The sequence below is a fragment of the Hippopotamus amphibius genome, chromosome 13 (assembly GCF_030028045.1).
Source record: "Hippopotamus amphibius kiboko isolate mHipAmp2 chromosome 13, mHipAmp2.hap2, whole genome shotgun sequence".
Classification (NCBI taxonomy): domain Eukaryota; kingdom Metazoa; phylum Chordata; class Mammalia; order Artiodactyla; family Hippopotamidae; genus Hippopotamus; species Hippopotamus amphibius.
This window is the reverse complement of record NC_080198.1, coordinates 12,602,634-12,625,318: the sequence shown is the minus strand read 5'-3', so window position 1 is coordinate 12,625,318 and position 22,685 is coordinate 12,602,634. Positions and strand designations below refer to the sequence as shown.

The 22,685-nt window shown below is 39.9% G+C and overlaps 1 protein-coding gene across 8 annotated transcripts in view; it reads left to right on the top strand.

Moving 5' to 3' along the window:
• CNTN4 (contactin 4) overlaps positions 1-22,685 on the top strand; it is a 780,243-nt gene that overhangs the window by 683,543 nt on the left and 74,015 nt on the right. For all 8 annotated transcript variants that reach the window (XM_057706190.1, XM_057706194.1, XM_057706187.1 and 5 more), the window contains one exon: positions 18,227-18,354. In XM_057706190.1, the coding sequence (XP_057562173.1) occupies positions 18,227-18,354 (128 nt within the window). The remainder of the gene's footprint in view (positions 1-18,226; positions 18,355-22,685) is intronic.

Here is a 22,685-nt window from a genome sequence, read left to right as displayed (position 1 = left end):
CTACGTGATCTTTTTAGAATGTAAATCCGGTGGTATCCCTCTCATGCTTCAAGTCCTTGTCCCCAGGATAAAACTTGTTTCAAGCATGACATACAAGTTGTTTGCGACCTGGTCCCTTGCTGAGTCCTCCGGCTCCCTTTCTGCCTCAGAGTTTAATGCCTGACAATTAGGTTCTGTTATCACATACTGTCCTTTCCACGTATGTATCTAATTCCTACATCCTTTAAAAATCAGTTTATCCCCATGAAAGAACTTTCTCGATTCATTCCCTCTCAGGACCTCTGACAAATTTTCTCAGTATATCCTACAAATACACATATCCCTTCAAGACAGAAACCACATTGTCTGATCTTTTATTTATTGCTGGTGATGGTGGTAAGATTTTCATTTTTAGGCAGACTGTGAGTTTCTTGAAGGCAGGGATTATTTCCCCTTCAAATTTATTGCCCAAGAACGTACCATGATTGGTCAACACTCATAGACATTGAATGAGAGTAAGGTAGAAAGGAGAGAGGAAAAAAGGAAGGAAGAATTCAACCAGGTAATATAAACAATTTTTAAAAATCTTGGCTCGTCATCATTTGGAAAGCACCATTTTCCAGTTAACTTTATTTTCTTATCATTAACAGCTGGTATAAATCCAAGTTGGACATGGTTTTTGGATGGCTTTCCTATAAACAACTGATATTTTGAATTTAGTTTAAACTGTGCAAAATAAAGGACATTATGTCCTCTACGTCGGCAGATTGTTTCAATCAGCCAAATCGCTTTTCCTTTCGTTAAAGTGTATGAAAATATCTTTCACGATACTGACTGGCGACGCAATGGTGAATGTTTCAAACCAGAAAACACTAAAATCTAACCCCATCATTTTTCGAAAAACGAAATTGTACACATGTCCATGATAAGTCAGTAAGTGAGTGGTGAATTCAGTCAAACTTTGTATATACATGGACACATTCTAAAAGTCAAAGTCTGGGAGGAAAGGTATCTTGTTTTCTGCATACCTGCTTCAGAGGAGTTTATAAAAAAAGAAACAAAACCACGACAACAATTTTGATGAGATTTAACTTCAAATAAAAGTTACAAAGTTGTGCCCCCTTTTAAAAGCAGAGTTGGTCATCTGTCTTTGAGCCACGCCCATTTTCTGTTGGAAGTTGGGGAAGCCGGCCTTATCTCAAGAGCCAGTGCCTTTGGGCTTCTGTTCAGATGGTATCAGCCGGAACAAATAAGCTGAGATTGCATTTGCTGTTTTTCTACACGAATCTCAAGAACAGTTCCAAAAATGGTTTGTCAGCAGCTGAACCGAGTACAGAATCTGTGGGCAAGTACATATTTTTTCTCATAAGAAAATCACTTTTTAAGCTTCTTGGAAGTTGATTACAATATGCTTTTTTTTTCTCCTCCTTCCTCAAAAATAAGATAAGTATCTGAATCTATCATTTCATACTTTGAAATGTGTTCCTAAACAGCTAAACAAGTGCTTCAGCCCTGAGAAAAAATGTGGAAGGGCCAACCTAAATGTATTGGGTATATAATCCTTCTAAAGAACTCTGTCCCCAGGTAGACAAAGCGAGGTGAAAATTTTAGCAGTTATCCAGAGAATTTGCCCTATTGGGAAGATGCACTTGATAGGTTCAAGATTTCTCGGTCTCAAATAATTTTTCCCTGAATTTTCTGGAAAACAGACATAGCACTAATGACAAACTGCCTGATTCTGTTTCAAGGCAGAAAAACATTTTCTGATCAGGTACTAAAAGGAAAGCCAAGCACTTCTTCTTGTGTCTCATACAGTCAAGGTCATGTTGGATTCACCCTGTTTCCACAAGCCACTTCTCACAGGACAGCTCCCCAGCAGCTCTACCGCCACCACCACTGAACAAACATGTTTTTAGAGTCTCTGAGTCATCCCTGCTCTAGATTGTGAACACAGAGAGGAAAAGGACTATATTTCATGAGCTTAGAGTCTGGTGAGGAGGTAGATGAGGAAGTAGGCAGTTCTAATCAGCATAAGCACCCATATTGGCCCCTTCTGGTATTTCACCACTTGATACATCATATCTCACCATACACATACCGTTTCCTCTCCGTCCACCCTCCCACTAGTAAGACTGTGTATTTGTCGCAACTCCTTGAATTGCAGATGACAGAAACCGAACTCAAACTGGCACACAATGGATTTTCAAACAAATTTATGGAGTATAACATGCATATAAAATGCACCTATCTTTAGTGCAAAATTCAGTGACTTTTAGTAAATTTGCTAAGTTTTGCAACTATCACCGTAATCCTGTTTTAGAACATTTTCATCACCCTTCAAAGGGAATTTACTGGTTCATGTATCTGAAAAATTCCAGAGTTTGGTCTGTGTGCTAATGAAATATCAAGACTTGATTTCTTTCGGTTTCTTTCTCAGGCAAGGTATTCCCAGGTATGAATGACAGGTGACCCTTGACAGATCATCTTCCATTTTAGTAACTCCAGCAGAAAACACTTAGCTCTTTTCATTTGTTTTAGTAAGTGTCTTAGGATGACACTTGCTTACCCTGATTGGCCTAGAGTGGGTCACATGCCCATCTCTGAACCAATCACCTTAAGCAAGAGCATGGGATACTCTCATTGGCCACACCTGAGTCACATGAACAACCTGGGACTCAGAGGATGATGTTATAACCGCCAAACACTGTGATCTGAGAATAGGGAGACATGACATCCCAAAGGAAAATGGGGGTTATTGTTATTACTAGGCAAACAGGAGTGGATTCTAGGCGGGCAATACAGGTAGATGTCCACTCCACAGGAGAGCTTGATGATCAGAGCCATGCTTCTTCTTTCCTTTTGAATCCCCTGTAGTGGTTATCACAGTGCCTTTTGTTGTAGCAATTGCTCAGGAAATATCTGTAGCCTGATTATATTTAGGCTAAAACATAGAGCAGGCCAAGAATGAATGGCTCTGTGTTTTCTTATTTTATTACTTGAGAAGGCTACAAAAATTAGGAAGATGACTCATATATGTAAAAGCTGATAATTTGGGGCTTATTCTGAGAGGCTACATGGGCTAATGATGGAGAATGGCTGGACGTGTAGAAATTCAAAAGCAGTTGCAACCAGACTCTTCCCCTGTGTAAGACCTTTCATATTTATTTTTTTATATGACTGGCCTTTCTTAATGTGCTTTTCTCAGAAAAGTGACCCTAGTGAATGACCTGGAATCATTTCAGTGGTACAACATAAGCTGGCAAGGAACCCCACACATTGTAATTTATATTCAGCAAATATTTTTCTTCCAAGCTATACAAATCTTTACCCACAACATAAAAACAATGAAAAATTCCAGAATATTTGGAATAAATAATTTAGTACAATGGATACCTTGGAGTATATTGTCTGTAGAAAGAAATGAATTGAAAATTGCAAAGCCACACTTACATTTTAAAAGTAAATTTTATACTTAATTTTGTAAAAGAAAAATGGTTCATAGCAAACTTCAGCATCCAGAGAAACTTTATTTTCCAGTGCCTTTTGAAGTTTTATTTCTTGACAAGATCTTCAAAAATGGCAACCCTATTTCTTTCTTAACTGCAATATAACTATTAAGATGCTGTAAAAACTTGCAAATTAGGTTGTAAATAGCAGCAATGGAAGCATTAACTCTTTTAGCCACATTTCCTAAAGTGTACTTTATGTTATGCTAGAGATAGATTTTAAACATTAAGCCTGAATGCTTATATAAAAAGTCCAATTTCTTATTTTCCGAGCGCAGTAGTATAATTGTAGCTCTAATTTATGGCATACTTTGTAGGATTGCTGATTAATTATACAGACCTCCTGATGTTTTATACTCTTTTCAACTGTGTTTCTCTCTGCTATTTGACCACTACAAAGCGAATCTCCCTAAATCACTTATTATTCAGGTTACTTTATTTTTAAAAATGAATTTACTATTCTCATATATCACTCTAACTCATAAATATTGATAATCATTCTGCTCCATATTTTTGGAGCGAACTCATACACGCGCGTGCGCACGTGCGCACGTGCGCGCATGCACACACACACACTCTGCCTTATTGACTCCCAGGGACACAATCAAGAAAAAGCTCTTAGTAAGTTCTTTTTCGGAATCTTATCAACTCCCTAAGGCAAACATCTCTAACAATTCCGCATCACTTGGCCTGAGATGTTGGACACAGAGACAAAGCAAAAAAGTGTACTTTGTTGGGGCTAATATTAGCCAATCTAATTTTTTTTAATGATTAGAGATATCCAATTTGAATAATTCACTACTGTGAATTCTTTGAAAATAATTGTAGCACATTTGGTTTGTTGCTTGAGATTATCCGTATTTTTAGGACTACTATATTCCTTTCATCATTTGAGTTTAACATTTATGCAAAAGCCTCGTTTATCAGATTTTCCAAGAAATATGGTGTGCTGATTATTAGAGGAGGATTTGCCAGAAAACTCTTTTGTACGAATACAGTACAAATATGTTCAGATATTATCCTGTCCTTCCCTTTAAGTAGGTCAGATTCACGGTGATCTGTTCTCTTCAAAACCCACCCCTGCAATATCCTTATCGAACTCCCCTTATCACTAGCATATCTAAATTACTATCTTCTGTCAGTCTCCAAGACACCTTTAATTATTAGAGCTTCCCTCTCCTTTCTTAAGCTCTTCACTTTTTCTGTTATCAGCTTCCCCTTGGAATTAGGGCAAGGTCCTTGCAGATTTTGCCTGTTAAGTAGAAGAGAACCCATATATCAATTCCTTAAGTGTTCTGTCATCATAAGTATTATTTATTGGAACCCATTACCTGTGTGACTTTACAGTTCTTTTTAGGTGGTTTGTCTGAAAAGAGTAAAGACTCTTCCTTGAAAAGAAATAGCTTTCTGTTCCAGCCAGGGAGGAAAAAATAATACAACCACCAGGTTCCTGTGTACATTTTTCACATAACACTTGGTTGAGTATTTGCTGAGAGAAAAGAAGATTGCAGCAAGGACTCAGGTTGATCATGGAAGTTTCTCCAATGGAAGATAGACCTGAAAGCACATACAAATAATTTCCCTGGAAAAGAGAATACCCAAGTATTAACTTCAGCATGCAGAGTCCTTTTACTGAGCTTTATAGAAAATGGTAATATAGCTTACATACTTTCATGACTAAAATTTTTGTGGCATCTCTGTTTATTCCAGGGCAATGATTTCTCCTTAGTTTTGTGATAGGAGGGGATTTAGGAGGCTGATGAACTGTTCAAAAACAATATACATAGTTGCATTTGGTAGGGAGGGAGACTGTTATCATTTGCTTCCAATTCTTAAAGAGATCTCGACTTCCATCCAGCAAAAAAGGTTAGAAATCAAAGTTTTTATCCAAGGAGATATCACTAGTGTACAGTTCTCGAGACTGAATTTTCATCCAATTATCAACATACCGTGTACCTCTTTGTACATAAAGGAATGTATGAAATAATGACAGAAAGACGTGTAAGACCTGGGCCCTGATTTCCAGAAATTCTTTGGATAGATAGGGTGATGGAATGTTGAGACAGTGCATGACACATGCCATGTGAGTAGATTGGACAACCTTGAAGTGTCATGAATTTGCAGTAATAGGACCTGCACAACACAGGTTGATGGCCCACTTGGTCGCAATGTTGTAAAAGGAACTTGATCCTGAGAACGTGGTTGAAATAGATGTGTTACACAAAGTATAAGACTTGCACTCCAAGGACTCTGATCCTCTTAGACGGCACCCAGTATACAGACACTGAATGCCAGTGAACCATGTAGTTCTCTTTCACACCTGAGTCCATCAAGGAGAAAGTCAATTTGGCCCTACTGTGTCTACGCTTTTACAATCCTGGTTAATACCTCTTTTGCCAAAGAAAAAGCAGCTGTCCAGCTCAGTATCCTGGCCGAAAAGCACACCCAGCTAGAATGTGCTATCTTGGGTATGTTTTTATCATATTTATTTTCATGGTTAACATCTATTTATGACAAGTGATGTTGGTTTCTATCTATACTAGTGATACGATATAAAGCTTCCTCTATTTAATTACTTTAATTTTAAACTTTGAGCCATTTAAAGAAAATATTGTGATTATTAATTATGAAAATGATACAGAAAATAATAATAGTAAAAATGATCATTGCAGCTAACATTTATTAGGTATTTACTATGCACCACCACAGTTATAAATGTTTCACAGGTATTTTTACATTTAACCTTCTCACAAACCCTGTGAAATGGAGGTGCTGTTATTATAATTTTAGAGATGGCAAACTGGAGCCCAGAGAGGCTAAGAGACTTTCCCAAGTCATGTGTCTAAGAAATATTGGAGCAAGGATTCAAGCCATCCGGTAGTACCTGAATATGACAGAAATTGCGAGCATGCCAGGGAGTTTGGGAAAGTTTGGGCTGTACAACCATTACAGTGATACAGTTAGGAGTTTATGTTCTGCAGAAGGCAAAAATGATAGGTGCTGCTGGTATGCAGGACAAGGGGGACTTAGGGAATTTTAGCTGGGCCCTGACAGTGGCATTCTATCATGATACATGCAGGGACTAGGAGACTCCACTTTAATTTCTTCTCTTAGCAGTGTCACAAAGTCCTGGGATGAGGGGTGGAAGCACATAAACCATGATCCTGCAATTCCCAAAGGGTTGAAAGTTGGGTACATAATCAAAGTAAAACATTTTTGTTTTTAGCCAATATGGCTATTTGTGTTGTAGAAGCTTCCACTCCTTACTAAATCACATAATCCACACAGCGGCCCTCCCTTTCTCATCAGTAATTAACACTGTCTCCCAGGCATTTTAGTCACTTCAGGGTAAAGGAACCTTCTGTGATTACAACTTCCTTATGTTTTGATACGTTCTTTCCCTTTGCTTCTGCTTTGAGACAGTAGTGTGAAACAGACTTCTCAATATTAGAAAAAGCAATTTCAGCAAGTAAAAGGAAAAAGCAAAAAAAAAAAAAAATGTATTTAATTACAATCAAAGCGCGAATGGTAAAGTTAAGGAAAACCTCTCACATGTAGTTGTAATGCTTCCTGCTTCCTGTTTTGTTTCTGTCCTGTGCCCTCCAGCACTGCAGGATGGCTTGGTAGAAAGAGTGCAGCCTTTCGTGGTGAGATCTGCATCAGAAACTCCACTCTACTGCTTATTAACTACATTAACCTTGGGCGTTTTCATTTACTTCCCTGAATTTCATTTTTCTCAACAGAAAAACTGGAATAATAATGCTTGTCAGGGTTGTGGGACAGTTTACACGTGATGAGAGGTGCAGGCATCCAACAGCATCCAGTAGCACATTATAGGTGCTTAAACTTTCTCGCACCTTGCCCTGCCCAACACTTGATTGAGTATGTTTACAGCTGTTCCTCTGGGTCTTTCAGTCCATTTCCATGAGTGTCATCTTCTTTATTTCCCATTATTTCTGAAGCCCGCTGCACTAGATTATTAACCTATTCTAGTGTCTTAAGAGGTTGTTACATAAAACTTCCTGAGTACCTTGTAGTTTAATAATATGTTTTTTTCTCATTATAAAAGTAACTACGTATTATGAGGCTTTGATAAAAACACATAGAAGTACAGCAAATAGAATATTATATTACCTTCCTGTCCCCTCCTCATTTATCCTCCTCTATGAGGTAATATCTAGTAGATTTATTTGAAATTATCTCAGGTCATAAGAAAGTGGAAGAAAGGAATTCTAAGTCTTATTTTAATATAGACACAGAGAAGTCCCACCTAAATGAAAGGTAACAATTTAAGAAGCAAATTTTAGACAAAAACATGTCCTGAATTTTATTTCTCTCTTCCCCAAACATGGTATTTTCAGTGTTATTTATAATATAGAAAGTCACAAAGTTTTCCCTGCCCAAGAAAAGTATTTCCCACATTCATCCATACAGCGTGTCATAAAGGATAATTAAAATGAACTTTACAATATTAAATACTCATCTTGCCCTGGGCAGATGTGTTCTTCCAGGTTATTTTATGAAGCTTTTAAAACCGTTGTTCAGAGAAAGTTAGACCTGGATCAAACCAGGTTAAACAAACATGAGTTTATTTTCTTTTTCGAGCAGTGCTGCAGGCAAGGTCAGTGGCTCTGAACTGCTGGTTGTTCTGCAGGCAGAAACACTCAGGTTGTTCACTGGTTTATTACATTCGAATCTGACAACAGAAAGCAAATTATCTCTAAGGGAACTTTATCACCAGGGTGTGTGTTCAATAGCGATGTCTATTGCTGCCTCCGACACTAGGCAGAAAGATCAATGACAGGTTGGCCTGAAACTGCCCTTAGAGTAAGCCTCTTCTCACTGACCTTCACTTAAATCTGTCATCCAAAACATCCTTTATTCCTAAGATGGGGAGGAAAGCCATCTTCTAGAGCTCTCAAATGACTCTTTATAAACTGCATAAACTGCACATTGCTATGAAACACTTTCATAAACCAGAATAATTCATTCTCCCCAATCAGGCTGAAAATTTCCATGTATCTTTTGAAATTAAACATATAAACTCAAGCAAATTCTAGTTAAGTTGTATTAGCCAGCGTTCTCCAGAAAAGCCGAACCAATAGGATATGTAGAAGATTTATTACAGAAATTGGCTCACACATTTGTGGAGGCAGGAAGTCCCACGGTCTGCCGTTTGCAAGCGGGAGAACCAAGAAAGCAGGTGGTGTCGTTCAGAGTTCCAAAGCCTGAGCATAGGCCTAAGTCCCAATCCAAGTCTGAAGGTGCAAGAATCAGGAGCACTGACATCCAAGGTCAGGAGACGATGGGTGTCCCAGTTCAAAGAGAGAACGAATTCTCCCTTCCTCAGCTTTTCTATTCCATCAAGCCTTCTAAAGATTGGATGATGCCCATCCGTACTGGCAACCGCAGTCTGTACTCTTTCCACCCACTCAAATGCTAACCTCTCCAGAAACACCCTCCAGACACGCTCAGAAATAGTGGTTTACCAGCTATCTGAGCATCCCTTAGCCCAGTCAAGCTGACAGAAAACTAACCACCACAAAAGTTAAAATATCTTTTGAATTTTATGAAAATAGCCAAATTCAAACCCAAACAAGTCCTATTTATTTTTCCTTCACAGGAAAGTTTTGGTGTTTTTTGCTGATGTCTACGGCACACCTGTGCCAGTTAATCTGCCAGGCTTTTCCTATTTCTCAACTGGCACAAAGCCAGGGATAATTCTGAGGCCGTATGTCTTCAACTCTATTGGTCACAGGCTGATTCTCCAGTTGATGGGTTGAAAATACAAATCTTGGTCTCTTCTTTGCCACTTCTACCCTCCTTCAAAGTTTTGACTTTCAAAACTTCAAAAGTGGGACTTCCCTGGTGGTGCACGCAGGGGACACAGATCTTCCCTGATCCAGGAAGATCCCACATGCCGTGGAGCAGCTAAGGCCATGCACAGCTACTGAACCTGCACTCTGGAGTCCATGAACCACAGGTACTGAACCCATCCACCACAACTGCTGAAGCCCGTGCACCTAGAGCTCATGCTCCACAACAAGAGAAGCCACTGGAATAAGAAGCCCGTGCACTGCAATGAAGAGTAGCCCCCGTTCGCCGCAACTAGAGAAAGCCTGCACACAGCAACAAAGACCCAACACAGCAAAATAAATAAATAAATAAATAAATAAATAAATAAATAATCTTAAAATAAAAAGCTTCATGGGCATCGCATTCTAAGACTATTTTGTATTGCTGTTGCCTCCAGGACAAGTAAAGATATGGCCTCTCTATAGCAGTTCGGCTTCCGTGTAGAACTACATAGAAAACCATAGGTCACCATTTGGGTAGAGATCTCCTTTATCTAATTTTAGCCATAATTTTAATATCAAAATAAATATTAATTGTCTAGACAACAAAGAAAGGATAGACTGCAATATCTAGTTGATTCCAACAGATAAACCAACTGGGTTAATTTGGAAATTGTAGGTAGGCCTTAATTTTTGTTTTCCTGTTGGACTTTCACACGTTTACCTATTACCCATCACCACATCAAACTGTCCTTCAGGCTCCACATTTGATTATATGTTTACCACCTAAAAGGCAATAATTTCAAGCCTCTGTTACCTACTATAGGGGAAAAGGTGCAGGCCCATGGAGAAGGGAAGGGAATGCACTGTGACCACATGTGATGGTCTATCCCCATGGAAGCAAACGCACTTCCCACATCACGCCTGCTCCCCATCCTCTGATGACTGCAAAGTAGGCCATGAAACTGCTTGCTCAACCCAAACCAACTTGGTGGGTTTCCTCTCTTGACACTTTTTTTTTTTGACCGCACCACACAGCATGCAGAATCTTCGTTCCCTGACCAGGGATCGAACCCATGCCCCCTGCAGTGGAAGCGCAGAGTCCTAACCACTGGACCGCCAGGGAATTCTCCCCTCTTGACACCTGTTGTCATTGAAGAATATCCCTTAAATTTCATGTCTACATGAAGTTCAAATGAAGTCATACGAGATTAGGATAGACCCTAATCAGTGACTGATGTCCTTGTAAGAAGAGGCAAATTTGGGTACAGGTACATGTGCAGAGGGAAGACGACATGAGGAGACACACAGGAAGAACTGCCTGTGAGGATGGAGTCAGAGGTTGGAGTGATGCATCTGTAAGCCAAGGAGCACCAAGGGTGGCTGACTGTCACCAGAAGCTAAGACAGGCAAGAAGGATTCTCCTTGAGGGCCTCCAAAAGGAACCAACTCTGGCATTGTCTTTTTTTTTATTTTTAATTTATTGGCTGTATTGGGTCTTTGTTGCTGTGCAGAGGCTTTCCCTAGTTGCTGACAAGCAGGGGCTACTCTTCATTGCAGTGCTCAGGCTTCTCATTGTGGTGGCTTCTCTTGTTGTGGGGCATGGACTCTACGCACGTGGGCTTCAGTAGCTGTGGCACACAGGCTCAGTAGTTGTGGCTCGCGGACTCTAGAGCACAGGCTCAGTAGCTGTGGCACACGGGCTTAGTTGCTCCGTGGCATGTGGGATCTTCCCGGACCAGGGATCGAACCTGCGTCCCCTGCATTGGCAGGCGGATTCTTAACCACTGCGCCACCAGGGAAGTCCCTGCCATTGTCTTGATATCACACTCCTGCTCTCCAGAACTGTGGGACAATAAATTCCTCTTATTTTAAGCCCCCCAGTTGGTGATACTTTGCTATGGCAGTTCTAGGAAACGAATACAAAGCCCAGTTTCCCCTCGTACTCCATTGCTCTGTTCTGTGTGGGATGCCTGGGGTGGCGAGAGTCCAAGAGGGAGGGACGTGTGGCCTGAAGCCTAAAGGCTGCCCGCAAGCCCTCTCGTGTTTGCTCAGCACACTGTTTAAAGTCATCTCAAAAGGCCACAGGAGCGAGGTGGGGACATTAATGAGCCATGCAAGCCAGGGACGTGGGAGCTAGAAAGCCCACGCGCTGCTCAGAGGTGTTTCCTCTCCTCCCTCCAGCCCGTTAATGCCCTGAGGGGAGGTTGCAGGTCTACCCCGTCTTCCCATTTGCCACAGTTAGCCAGAAATGACTTTTTACATGAAATCATCCAAGTATGTGCTTTAAAAGAAAATTCTATGCGGAATGAAGCAAACGCATCTGTGGCCAGGCAGTGCTTCCTCATTCTAGGGCATCACCTGTGGTTCGTGGGATCAGGAGTCCTGGGACAGCCCCACCATCCTGTCAGTCTGCTTGAGCTGAGACATAGCAGTACTTCTATTGGGCATGTTTGAAGTTTTTTGCTGTTGTTGTTTAATTTGTTTTAACTTTTTATTTTATATTGGAGTATAGCCAATTAACAATGTTGTAATAGTTTCAGGTGCACAGCAAAGCAGCTCAGCCACACGTATACATGTATCCGTCTTCCCCCCAAAACTCCCCTCCCACCCAGGCTGCCACATAACATTGAGCAGAGTTCCCTGCACTGTACAGTAGGTTCCCTGTTGGTTATCCTTTCTAAATATAGTCATGTGTACATGTCAATCCCCAATTCCCTAACTATTCCTTCCCCCAACCTTCTCCCAGTGTTCACTCCCATTGTAATGTGTAAGCGTGTTCTTTTACGTTCAGGCTTTCAACTTCCAAACATGTTTTCTGGAACTTACCACATCTAAAAGAAAGGGGAAACCTGTTATGACCTTTTGAGTTTTTCTTTTAATTACATATAATTTTAAGTGAGTTATGATATCCCTGATCTAATAATATTAAAGATAATATTAAATTTAACTTATTAGTTTGATACTTCCATTGTTGGTTGAAAGGAAATTATTAATCCCTAACTCCTCCCTTTTCAAAAGGGGGAAGGTGATTTTCTAAATGATGCTTTAAAGGGATTTACGCATGAGGGAAGTGTTTCCTTATGACTCAGAGGCAGGCAAGGACATGCTGCCTGTGTCACCAGCAATCAGGCTTCCATGGAGAATTGCTCAGAAAATCATAGGTTGCCATTTTGGAACAACCCTCCCCGGTAGGGTGATAGAATATTGTGGAGTTGGCAGTTTTCGTCATCTGTTACTAAAGCCCCTGAAAAGAAAAGATCAGCATTTTTAAAGGTCCAGTGTCCCCAGACTGGTTTTGATTTATAGGACTGACAAGGTCAGCTCTTCCATGGCTGTAACCCAGAGCCTCATAGTGAAAAACAGAGATTCCATTTGTCTCAATATGCTCCCACCCACTGTGGATCCAAAGTCTCCAAATGACAGAGGAGGCACAACTACTTCTCTGTGTGATTGGTAATTTACGACACTGTGAGTTAAGTCCTACGTCACACCTTTATTTTTACTACTTGCTGCTTTATCATCTTTGACTTTTCTCTGATGCTATCAGTGTTTTATTAAGAGCCTACAGGTAGGTCAAGGCTAACCTTTCTGTTCTAAGCCAGAAACAGATTTACATTTTCAATTCTTTTTATCTAACACCATCACTATGCATGAGTATTAAGAGGAGCTCGCAGTTCAATATCAAGCCAACAGCTACAGGTCGGTCAGTAGTCTGAAATGGGCAAACGAAAATGAAGTAGAAACTTTGAAGCCTCATCAGGAAACAGACATGAAAATGAAACTATCCTTGGATTGGATTTAGGCACTTTATTCATGGAACAAAAATGGATGTAGACATATTAGCTGAGAAATACTTTTTCTAAGTTGGTATAGGATCCAAATTGAAGGGAAGCAAGTATCTAAATATTAGTATTGAGATGCATTTCAGAAGGCCCTCGAGTCCATCCAAATTAGCCTCCAAGGCCAAATGCTAGCTCTGTAGCTAATTCCTCACTCGTCAAATCCCCAAAAGCAGATTCAAAGAAATAGGTCATTGTATACATAGCCTTTATTTGCAGAAAAGCACACTTCTTCTGGGTATGAAGAAAGGTCAGGTGCGTTTTTTCATGCTCAGAACCCCATGGGTGTTCCTCTGTAGCGGAGTCAGTCTTCTCGCAACAAGTTCTATGGAGACAGCATCACAGGATCACCTGCAGAACCCATTCCCTCCTCTCCACGTTCACTGCCACTATGTCCACGGTCACTGCCACTGTCTCCTGAACAAGTGCAGTAATTTCTTTAAGAGATTGGACTTGTCAGGTTATAAGGGCTTAGAATCCAGTTTCTCATATCTTAAATTATTGGCTCATATAACCAGAGCGTCCAAGGGAAACTGCAGGCTTCGGGCATGGATGGACGCAGGGGCTCAAAGGTGTCATAAGGTCTCTGCCTCTCTTTTTCTCTGTGTCTCTTGCGCTCTATTTATCTTTGCTTGGCTTCTTTAAGGTATGATTTCTATGGCAGGCAAGATGACTCTACAACAATCCTATGGATATCGTTGCTTTTATTATAACATTATCTCAAATAAAAAAATTTAGATGTAGAGAAATTAACTTACCCAAAGTCACATAGCCCATAACTGGTACAAGCCTGACTGGAGTCTCGACAATTGAGGTCCAGATCGTATGTTCTTATTTGCGACACTGCATGGCTCAGATAAGGAAGTGGTTGAATTTCCCAAAAGAGCAGTTCTCCCAGCTTTGTATTGCGCCCACAATTGGATTATCCCGAGGAAGAGTAAGCAGTCACAGAACTATGATGTGATTTAATGACAGCTACTAAAAATTACAAATTCTTCTACAAATTCTCCCCTTCACTGGATCTTCTGCAGTATTGGAACTCTAGCACTGGAGGCTTAGCTCTTTCAACTCTTTGTGAAAAACAATGGGAAGATGAAAACACTACACCCCTGTCAGGCACTGAAGTCTTGAAGATGCGTAGTACAGTAGTTTGTAAATTTCCTCTCTCATTTCATAAGGCCCTAGGAAGTTGAACGGGGAAGTTTTGAGGATAAAAGGAAAGGAGAGCCTTGTGAGAGATTGTCAAGAGCTAGCAGGGTCCCTTATCTGAGTAGCAACAATATGTTGGGTGCCTTTTGTACAATGGATATAGCAAAATTAGGGATGCAAGGATGGAAATGACACTGGGAAAAACATTAGTATGTCACTTTACAGTTAACAGAAACTTTCACTTGTCTTATCTATTATAGAAGTTAATCATCATAATATCCTGTGTAATTAAAAAATAAAGACCGATGTAGATCTGTAGCTCTCAACTGGGGGTGATTTTGCCCCAGGGAACATTTGGGAGATATTTTTGATTGTCACGACTTGGGAGGAGGGGCAGAGCTACTGGAGTAAAGTGGGTAGGGGTCAAGGATGCATTAAATATCCTCCCCAGAACAGACTCCTCTGGTCCAAAATGTCAGTAGTGCCAAGATTGAGAAACCTTGTCTTGGCATGAGTCATTTGGCCAGGCCATACACTTAGCAATTGTCAGGGTCAAGGCTAGGACCCAGGTCATCTGATGACAAATCCTATGCTCATTTCCTTCTTCATATCCTTCGGCAATTATACAGTATGCAGTGTGATTCAGGCTTTTTAGGTTTGGGGAATTTAAAATGGTATAAAGTATTAATAGGCCTTCAGTGCTTTGAAAGAATCAGCTCACCCCTCAGTGTTTAATACACTGTAGGTCTGTGTTACTTCATGGAAGATGATTCTGTGTCTAGCACACAAATGTCACCTTCTTTATTGAGTTCTCATATGCCAACATTTCACAATTTCCAGCGAATTCTTTTGTAAGTGGGAATATGATTAAGTCCTTTAAAGCTATTTTTGTGATTATTGAGGTAATTAGGATTTAATCACACAGCTCTATTTTTGTAAGTACATCTGCTCTTTGGCTAATGGGGTATCATATGTTCTTTATTGAGCAAGTGTTACGTGTGTATCTATGGTGTAAATGAACAAAGGCCTCCTTGTCTGTATCCTGTACATTGATTTGGGATGACCCACTTAATTTGTATATTGACTTCAGGTTGTTACATGTGATAGGTGGAGTGCACAAAGCAGGCTGATTTAATTACTATATTAAAAAGAAAGTACTGTATAGTAAGAGAATGGTGTCCCATTTTCCCCATATATACCAATGATTGAATAAGAGGACAGTTTTAAAGATAAAAGAGAACTTCTACCTAATAAATATCAGGAATCTCACTGACCCTCTTACATAATCTTTTACTGTCATCCTACAAGATTGGTATTATAAGCTCTATTTTATAGATGAGGAAGCTAAAACTGAAAAAGTTAAGCAAGTTGCCTCCCTCAGGTCACATAGCTAGAGCTGATAGAACTGGAATTTGAACACCCACCCTTCTGATGCCAGCATCCTTGATAGAGTTCTCACACCTTCATACCATGTCATCAGCCTGAATCTTAGAACCTGGAATGAGTCATCAGGAAGGCTGTCACTTCTCCATCCCTAAGAGCCTTCACAAAAATGTATATACCACATTTGTAACCTAGTGTATCTAAATCTTATTGTGATTTTAAAATGTTTAGCCAAAAGTTCTATTAAGTAAAGCTGTGCCCATCCTAGTCCTTTTGTAAAGGACTCTGTTAAGGTTAGCACTAATCCCAAGTGGTTCAGCGACTCCAAATTCCTGTAACATAGGATTGATTTTTCTTGCATGATATGTATTTATTTACTTATTCACTCCTAACAGATGATTACAGGGCATCTACTACATGTCATCCTATGTAGTGGATCCAGGAGACTGAGTCCTAAAACAAACACACTCCCTGCCCTCAGGGAAGCTAATATTCCATGTGATAGGACAATTAACAAGTAAACAAAACTTCTGGATTGTGTTGAATGAGAGGAAATAGAAGTGGGAAAAGAGAATAGCAGAGAAAGGAAAATCCTCTTTAGAAATGTGAGTCAGGAAACGTCTATAAGGAACAGCTGTCTCCAAGTTGAGGTCCTGAGAGGGTATGAAGATGACAGGTATGCCCTGATGTCAAGGCAGACAGAACAGCAAACAGAAAGCTCTTGAGGTGGGAAGGGGGTTCAGATCCTCTAGGAACGTGCAGAACACCAGTGTGACTAGAGTTCACTGAAGAGTAGAAAGATGAAGATGAAATAAATAAAGTAAGCGAGAGAAGGGCAAAGGCTTTGTAGGTTCTAGGAGAGAATTTACTCTGAGTGCAACACAGAGCCAAAGAAGGATCTTTAAGCCTGGGGGGTGGGGAGGGGTGGGGAAGGGGTGATGTAATCTGATCTATATTTTAAAAAATCCGCTGGCCACTGACTGAAGGATGCATTTGAGGGGCAAGAGTAGAAATAGGCAGATAGATCATTTAAGAGGCTGTTGTGATAAGTTGGGTGAGAAAGAGGGAGCAGAAGAGGTAGACAGAAGTGGGTAGATGTGCAGGATACAGTAAAGATTCAACAGACATTTACCTGAATGAGCCACCTGTGTACGTTTCTTGGGTTGCTTGTTGTTTTGATATTGAGCTGGATGAACTGTTTATATATTTTGGAGATTAGTCCTTTGTCTGTTGATTCATTTGCAAATATCTTCTCCCATTCTGAGGGTTGTCTTTTCGTCTTGCTTATAGTTTCCTTTGCTGTGCAGAAGCTTTGAAGTTTCATTAGGTCCCACTTCTTTATTTTTGTTTTTATTTCCATTACTCTAGGGGGTGGATCAAAAAAGATCTTCCTATGATTTACGTCGAAGAGTGTTCTTCCTATGTTTTCCTCTAGGAGTTTTATAGTGACTGGCCTTTCATTTAGGTCTTTCACCCATTTTGAGTTTATTTTTGTGTACGGTGTTAGGGAGTGTTCTAATCTCATTCTTTTACATGTAGCTGTCCAGTTTTCCCAGCACCGCTTATTGAAGAGGCTGTCCTTCTCCAATGCATATCCTTGGCTCCTTTGTCATAGATTAGTTGACCGTAGTTTATCTCTGGGCTTTCTATCCTGTTCCGTTGATCTATATTTCTGTTTTTGTGCCAGTACCATACTGTCTTGATCACTGCAGCCTGAAGTCAGGAAGCCTGATTCCACCAACTCTGTCTTTCCTTCTCAAGATTGCTTCAGCTATTCAGGGTCTTTTGCATTTCCATACAAATCATAAAATTGTGTATGTTTCTTATTTCTTCAACTAGCCTCTAAGGCAGGTTGTATGCCTTACACATCTTTGCATCTTTCCCTTTTGCTATGATGTTGAAAATAAGGTTCACTTGAATCCTTTCTGTTCCAATTTTGTGTCTGTCAGTGAAAATGTTTCCTTCCCACCTGGTAGTAGATGTTTGTCCCTAATTGTGTGCCCTGAGATGTGCCATCCTCATTTGCTCTTCTGCCAAAGTCATACCATGTTGTGGAATATTTTAATTTTTTTAAGTTCTGTTCTTGCATGTCATTAAAAGTGCATTGTCTGACATATTTCAGAAAGAAATATGCTTAATAACTCATTTAAGCTTCTCATCTAGAAGAAAACACTTTCAATGAAAGTACATAAATTGGCCAAGCAAGGAATTTTTTTTTCCCTATTCTTTAGCAGTTTTAAGACCAACAGTGGTCTACAATAAGCCTTCCCTTTGCATAATGTAGTTAGAGCTGCCAAAGAGGGAGAATGGTTACAACCTGTCTCACGTTTCTAGTAGTTATTCCAACAGAATGTTGAGACCATATTAACAGGAAAAGTATGAAAAGTACTAAATAAGTCACATATCCTGTTTATGTCTATGTGTAGGTAGATGAATATCCTAAATAAAGATGAGGCTGTCAAGTGATGTAGCCAAAATTTAATAGTTCAAAAGTGACAGAATGACAGAAATAATTTCCAGTTGGTCATATGAGATAAACTTACCATTTGGAGTTTATTTGCTTTAATTTCAGAATTACCATTTCTGAAGATGGGAGCCTCAGAATTGTCAATGTGACTAAATCAGATGCTGGAAGTTATACCTGCATAGCCACTAACCATTTTGGAACTGCTAGCAGTACTGGAAACCTGGTAGTAAAAGGTAATGACTAACGCCGAAAACACATAGATTAATATATGTGTCCTCATTTCAAATAATGTCATCTATTGAAGTGGCATTCTTCATGTTAATATGTACAGATATCACTGTGTTGCTAAAGTAATTCATCATGGCAAACATGATATGATTAATAATTCTTAGAGAACTGTTGGTAATGAATATGATGAAAGGCCATCTTATTTCAGAATCATCCAATACAATTTTGAGAATTACAGCCATTGTATCTATTATAGTATTGTAACTAATGTTATCTTCAATCCTTTAATTAAATTTCTTTCTCTATAGATTTGAAATTCATGTCTAGGAACACTGTGCTAACAAATTAGAAACCCACAACTCAAATACTATTTTTAGCTAACATTGTTTAAACAATGACATGGGTGACTTTTTATAAGAGCTGCCTTGGTTATTCAGAGGTATGTCTGTGGATTATTCTACTCATAAAGGGCTTTGACCACCTCTGTGCTTTGCTTCAGTCACCCAGCCAACCCTGTCAGTTTTAAAGAAATAAAATTTTCCACGTCCCTTAGCCTGGGTGCTTTATAGTAGATGACAGAAAGTCCTTTATGCTCTTGGCACAGCACAGGATGTAAGTCTATTCCTACACCAGGTTGATGGGATGAACTGAAAGTACCAAGGAAGAATTGTGAAGGATGAGATTTTAATTTACATTTCATTTGCATTTCTATCACTTTATATCTTGCCCCCAGTCAAAGAATTTTTGAGTTGAAGGGATCTTGGCAGTGATCCAAGGGAAGAAGATAAAGCTCAGGTTGGTGAGTTTCTCAAGGTCACTAGTAGCAGAAGAGGGATGTGAACCCAGGAATCCTGATTCCACAGTCTCCTGGGTTCTTTCTACTGTGCCAGGAAATCTTACTCATTTTTCCTGTTTCTCTGTAATAGATACAGATGTGTCATAGCATATATATTATTTCCCTCTTGCCCATTGGTTTTTCCCTCTGTGAAGTAAGATAGCCTAAGGCAAATAAAAATATCCCCAAAAGAATATTTGCCTCTATGCTAATTTAAAGAAGAAAACTAAAAATTACTTAATTACATATTTCAGAGTCATTAGAAGTTGGAAAAGTACTGCCATTTAGAGAAGCCTTTTTATCATAAACATACGTGTCTATGCAGATAGAAAACTTTAAGTCTGAGAGTCAGACATACATCTGTATTTAGATTGACTCCAGCTATTTCAACCTATTAATTATTCACTCAGAGCAATAGTGTGGGTATGCAACAACAACTGGGTATACTGTGGGTATGCTCTATTTCACAGAGCAAAGGACAAAGAAGTTAGACAATACTTGTAAAACAAAATTTCAACTAGAGGTCTTTGCTAACGTATAGTTTTCTCAATTACCAAAGCAAACTTAGTGAAGAACTAGGACCAGGAGGGAACCCCAAGGTTTCAGGGCTGATTAATGATGGAGCTGAGACCTAATTATAGATGATTTGCTAGTTATGGAGATAGAAGAGAACAGTAGGTAGAAGTTTTCAGTAGTGACTAAGAGGCTGGGCTTAGAGTCACAGAGATCTGGCTTTGAACCTCATTTCTTCCACCTACTGGCTGTGTGACCTTGGACGAGATAATTAACCTGTGTGGGGATGATAGCAGTGCCAACTTCATCGCGTTGTTGTCATGACTGAGATTATCCATGCCAACAGCTTAACGTGGTGCTTGGCACCTAGGAAATATCAGTAGTTGTTTTGCTGTTGTTTGTATTTTAATAAAATGGCTTATACGTACCTTCTAAATCTATTGAAATGGAAATTCATGACGTTTCCACCATTAGAAGAATCAGTAAAGAGAAGTGAGCCTGCCACAAAGACACGACTGCGAGTGTGAAAGACTATGAACGCTTAAGTACAGACCCGTATATATGCTGCTGTGTTTTGTTGAAACTGGAGTATTTTCACATGTAGGAATAAGTTATGTCCTATGTTTGGTTAGCATCCTTTTTATAAGCCGTGACTTCCTCAGCTCTCAAAATAGTTGGCAGAAAGGAAAATCTTCTCTTTCCCATCCGAGTTCATTTCCCTGCAGTACCACCAGCCCCAGGAAAAAACCATCCCCAACCATGCGTAGAGCCCCCTGCTGCTCCTCTTGTACTGAATTATGGTGCAAAGCTTAGCAAGACACCAATGATGAAATGCACCATGATCACCTCCTTACTTGGGTGGATATAATGTTGCTGACATAGTAACTTCTACCTATTTTAAGAAACTTAACACTTCATTTCTTACCTTCTGGTAAAGTATAAACAGTGATTCTCCATGTATGGTATAAGAGATCATTTTAGGCAATTCAGAGTTAAAACTGTGTGTTTTTTTATTTCAGTAATTATATATTTCTTTCAGTGTGTATTAGGAAAATACTAGTTTTCAATTAATGGTAATGATAAAAAACTTTTAAAATATATTGAAGACAGCAAATGAGTCGGTATAAAGAAAGATATTAAGCATACATTATTATAAAATGATATGCAAAAAGATGTGAAGGTGGTGTGTGAAGATCGGGAAGTGTGATTTAATGACAGATTTCAGGAGAGGTTTAGTGGACTTAGGGAGAGGACTTAGAGGGACGTGTAACAGCATCAGTACACATGTTTTGATGAGGCAAGTGAGCACTTTAAAAACTGAGGTTTTGTAGTAGATGGGGGAGTGGGAAGGATGTGGCCAGAAGAGCCTGGCGGCCTGAGGAAAGAGGAAGCCAGAGATCTGTAGGCAGGCACTGTGAGGTTCCCCACCTAATTTCAGGGGGAGTTCATTTGTTTCAAAGCACCGTTCTCTCTGGGCTTGGCTGCTGGTATTCAACTGTAGTCACTGTCTCCACAGAGGCCCTCTGATTCTTATATCATTCTTCCAGGTAAGGTGGGGGAAAAAAATGAGCTTTCTCTGGTTAATATCTTCACAGGAGTTACTCCTGTTACTTGAGTAAGGTCAGAAGATGTTTGAGAGAATGTTTATTTCCCATTGCTTGGTTCTGGCTCCCATTAGCATTAATGGGAAGTACACGTGTATGCACAGGGGCACCCAGACTGCCAGGTCTCCGAGAAGGGCATTAACATAAATGGAGAAATACAATTTAGAAATCCGGCCCATAAAGCACGATAACGATAAAGGCAGAGAAAACCATTCTGAACTCCGCATGAACTATGCCAGGTCCTGAATCGCACATCAAAATGCTTCAGCCCTGCACCTTTAATGTAAATGTAGCAGTTTAGTCCGGAATACGATGGAGTGCTGTATTTTAATTCAGTTTAGAGATCTACAAAGGGACTAATTTATCAGAGAAGTCGTGCTCTAACCTTAAAATGTGCTTGTATTCGTTTTGATCTCCTCCGATGTCTGGGATTAAAACACTGTGAAGGTCAGACATCAGAACACATCTTCTCTAACCTTTTTACAGTAATTCTGTCATTAACAACGCTTTTAAAGTCCAATTCTCTTTCCCCTGACCCCCACCCGGATGTTTTGGAGAGAAGCTGAAGATACTGTCAAACACAGAGACAGTAAGTAGAGGTGAGGAAGGAGGGGACAAGTCCACTGCAGCAGGTACAGCAGGTTTCAAATAAATCTCTAGCAGGCAACCACAAAATGGATAAATATTCAGATTATGCATGAGTGGCCTTCCAAGCTGCAGAATCCTGACAGGTGCCCGGGGGCTCTTGATTATCAGCCCATCATCTGAATTTCTAAATTTGACTGATTTTATTTTTTTTAGCTAGTTAGCATATAGCTGGAATTCTGGTTTGCTGTTTAGTTTTAAGCAAGAACAGTTCTCAGGATCCGAACAGAAAGCATCATATTCAGCCTTTCATGGAAGATGCAACTTAGCAACTGTGAACATCATTAAGAACTATACAGAAGGCAGGCTCCTTTTACATGCAGTATTGTACTTACTAATTCATTTTTCTCTCTCGAGCAGAGTTAAGGGCATGCCGTTTTGCCTGACATAGTGTGTTTGCTGTTCAGATTTTCTATGACACATATTTCTAAGTAGCAGTCCTCGAGGAGAGTGACTTCTCTTTGTCTTGGGTATAGTTCGGCAAGATAACTATGGTAAGAGCAACTGTAGGTCTTATTGATCACCTCCAGGGCTCAAAATGAGATGCAGGGCTGTAGGCTGTGCTATTTTTGAGCTGAACTACATCCACAATGACCTTGAGTAACTCTGTGGCTGGCGGTTCCTGCCCATACTTTGAGAAACACTATCCTCCATCAAAGAACATTGTACCTGCCCGCCTAGCACGTGGAAGTTCAGTGGAATGCTTAATAAAATGTAGATTCTCCAGTACCTCACCCCA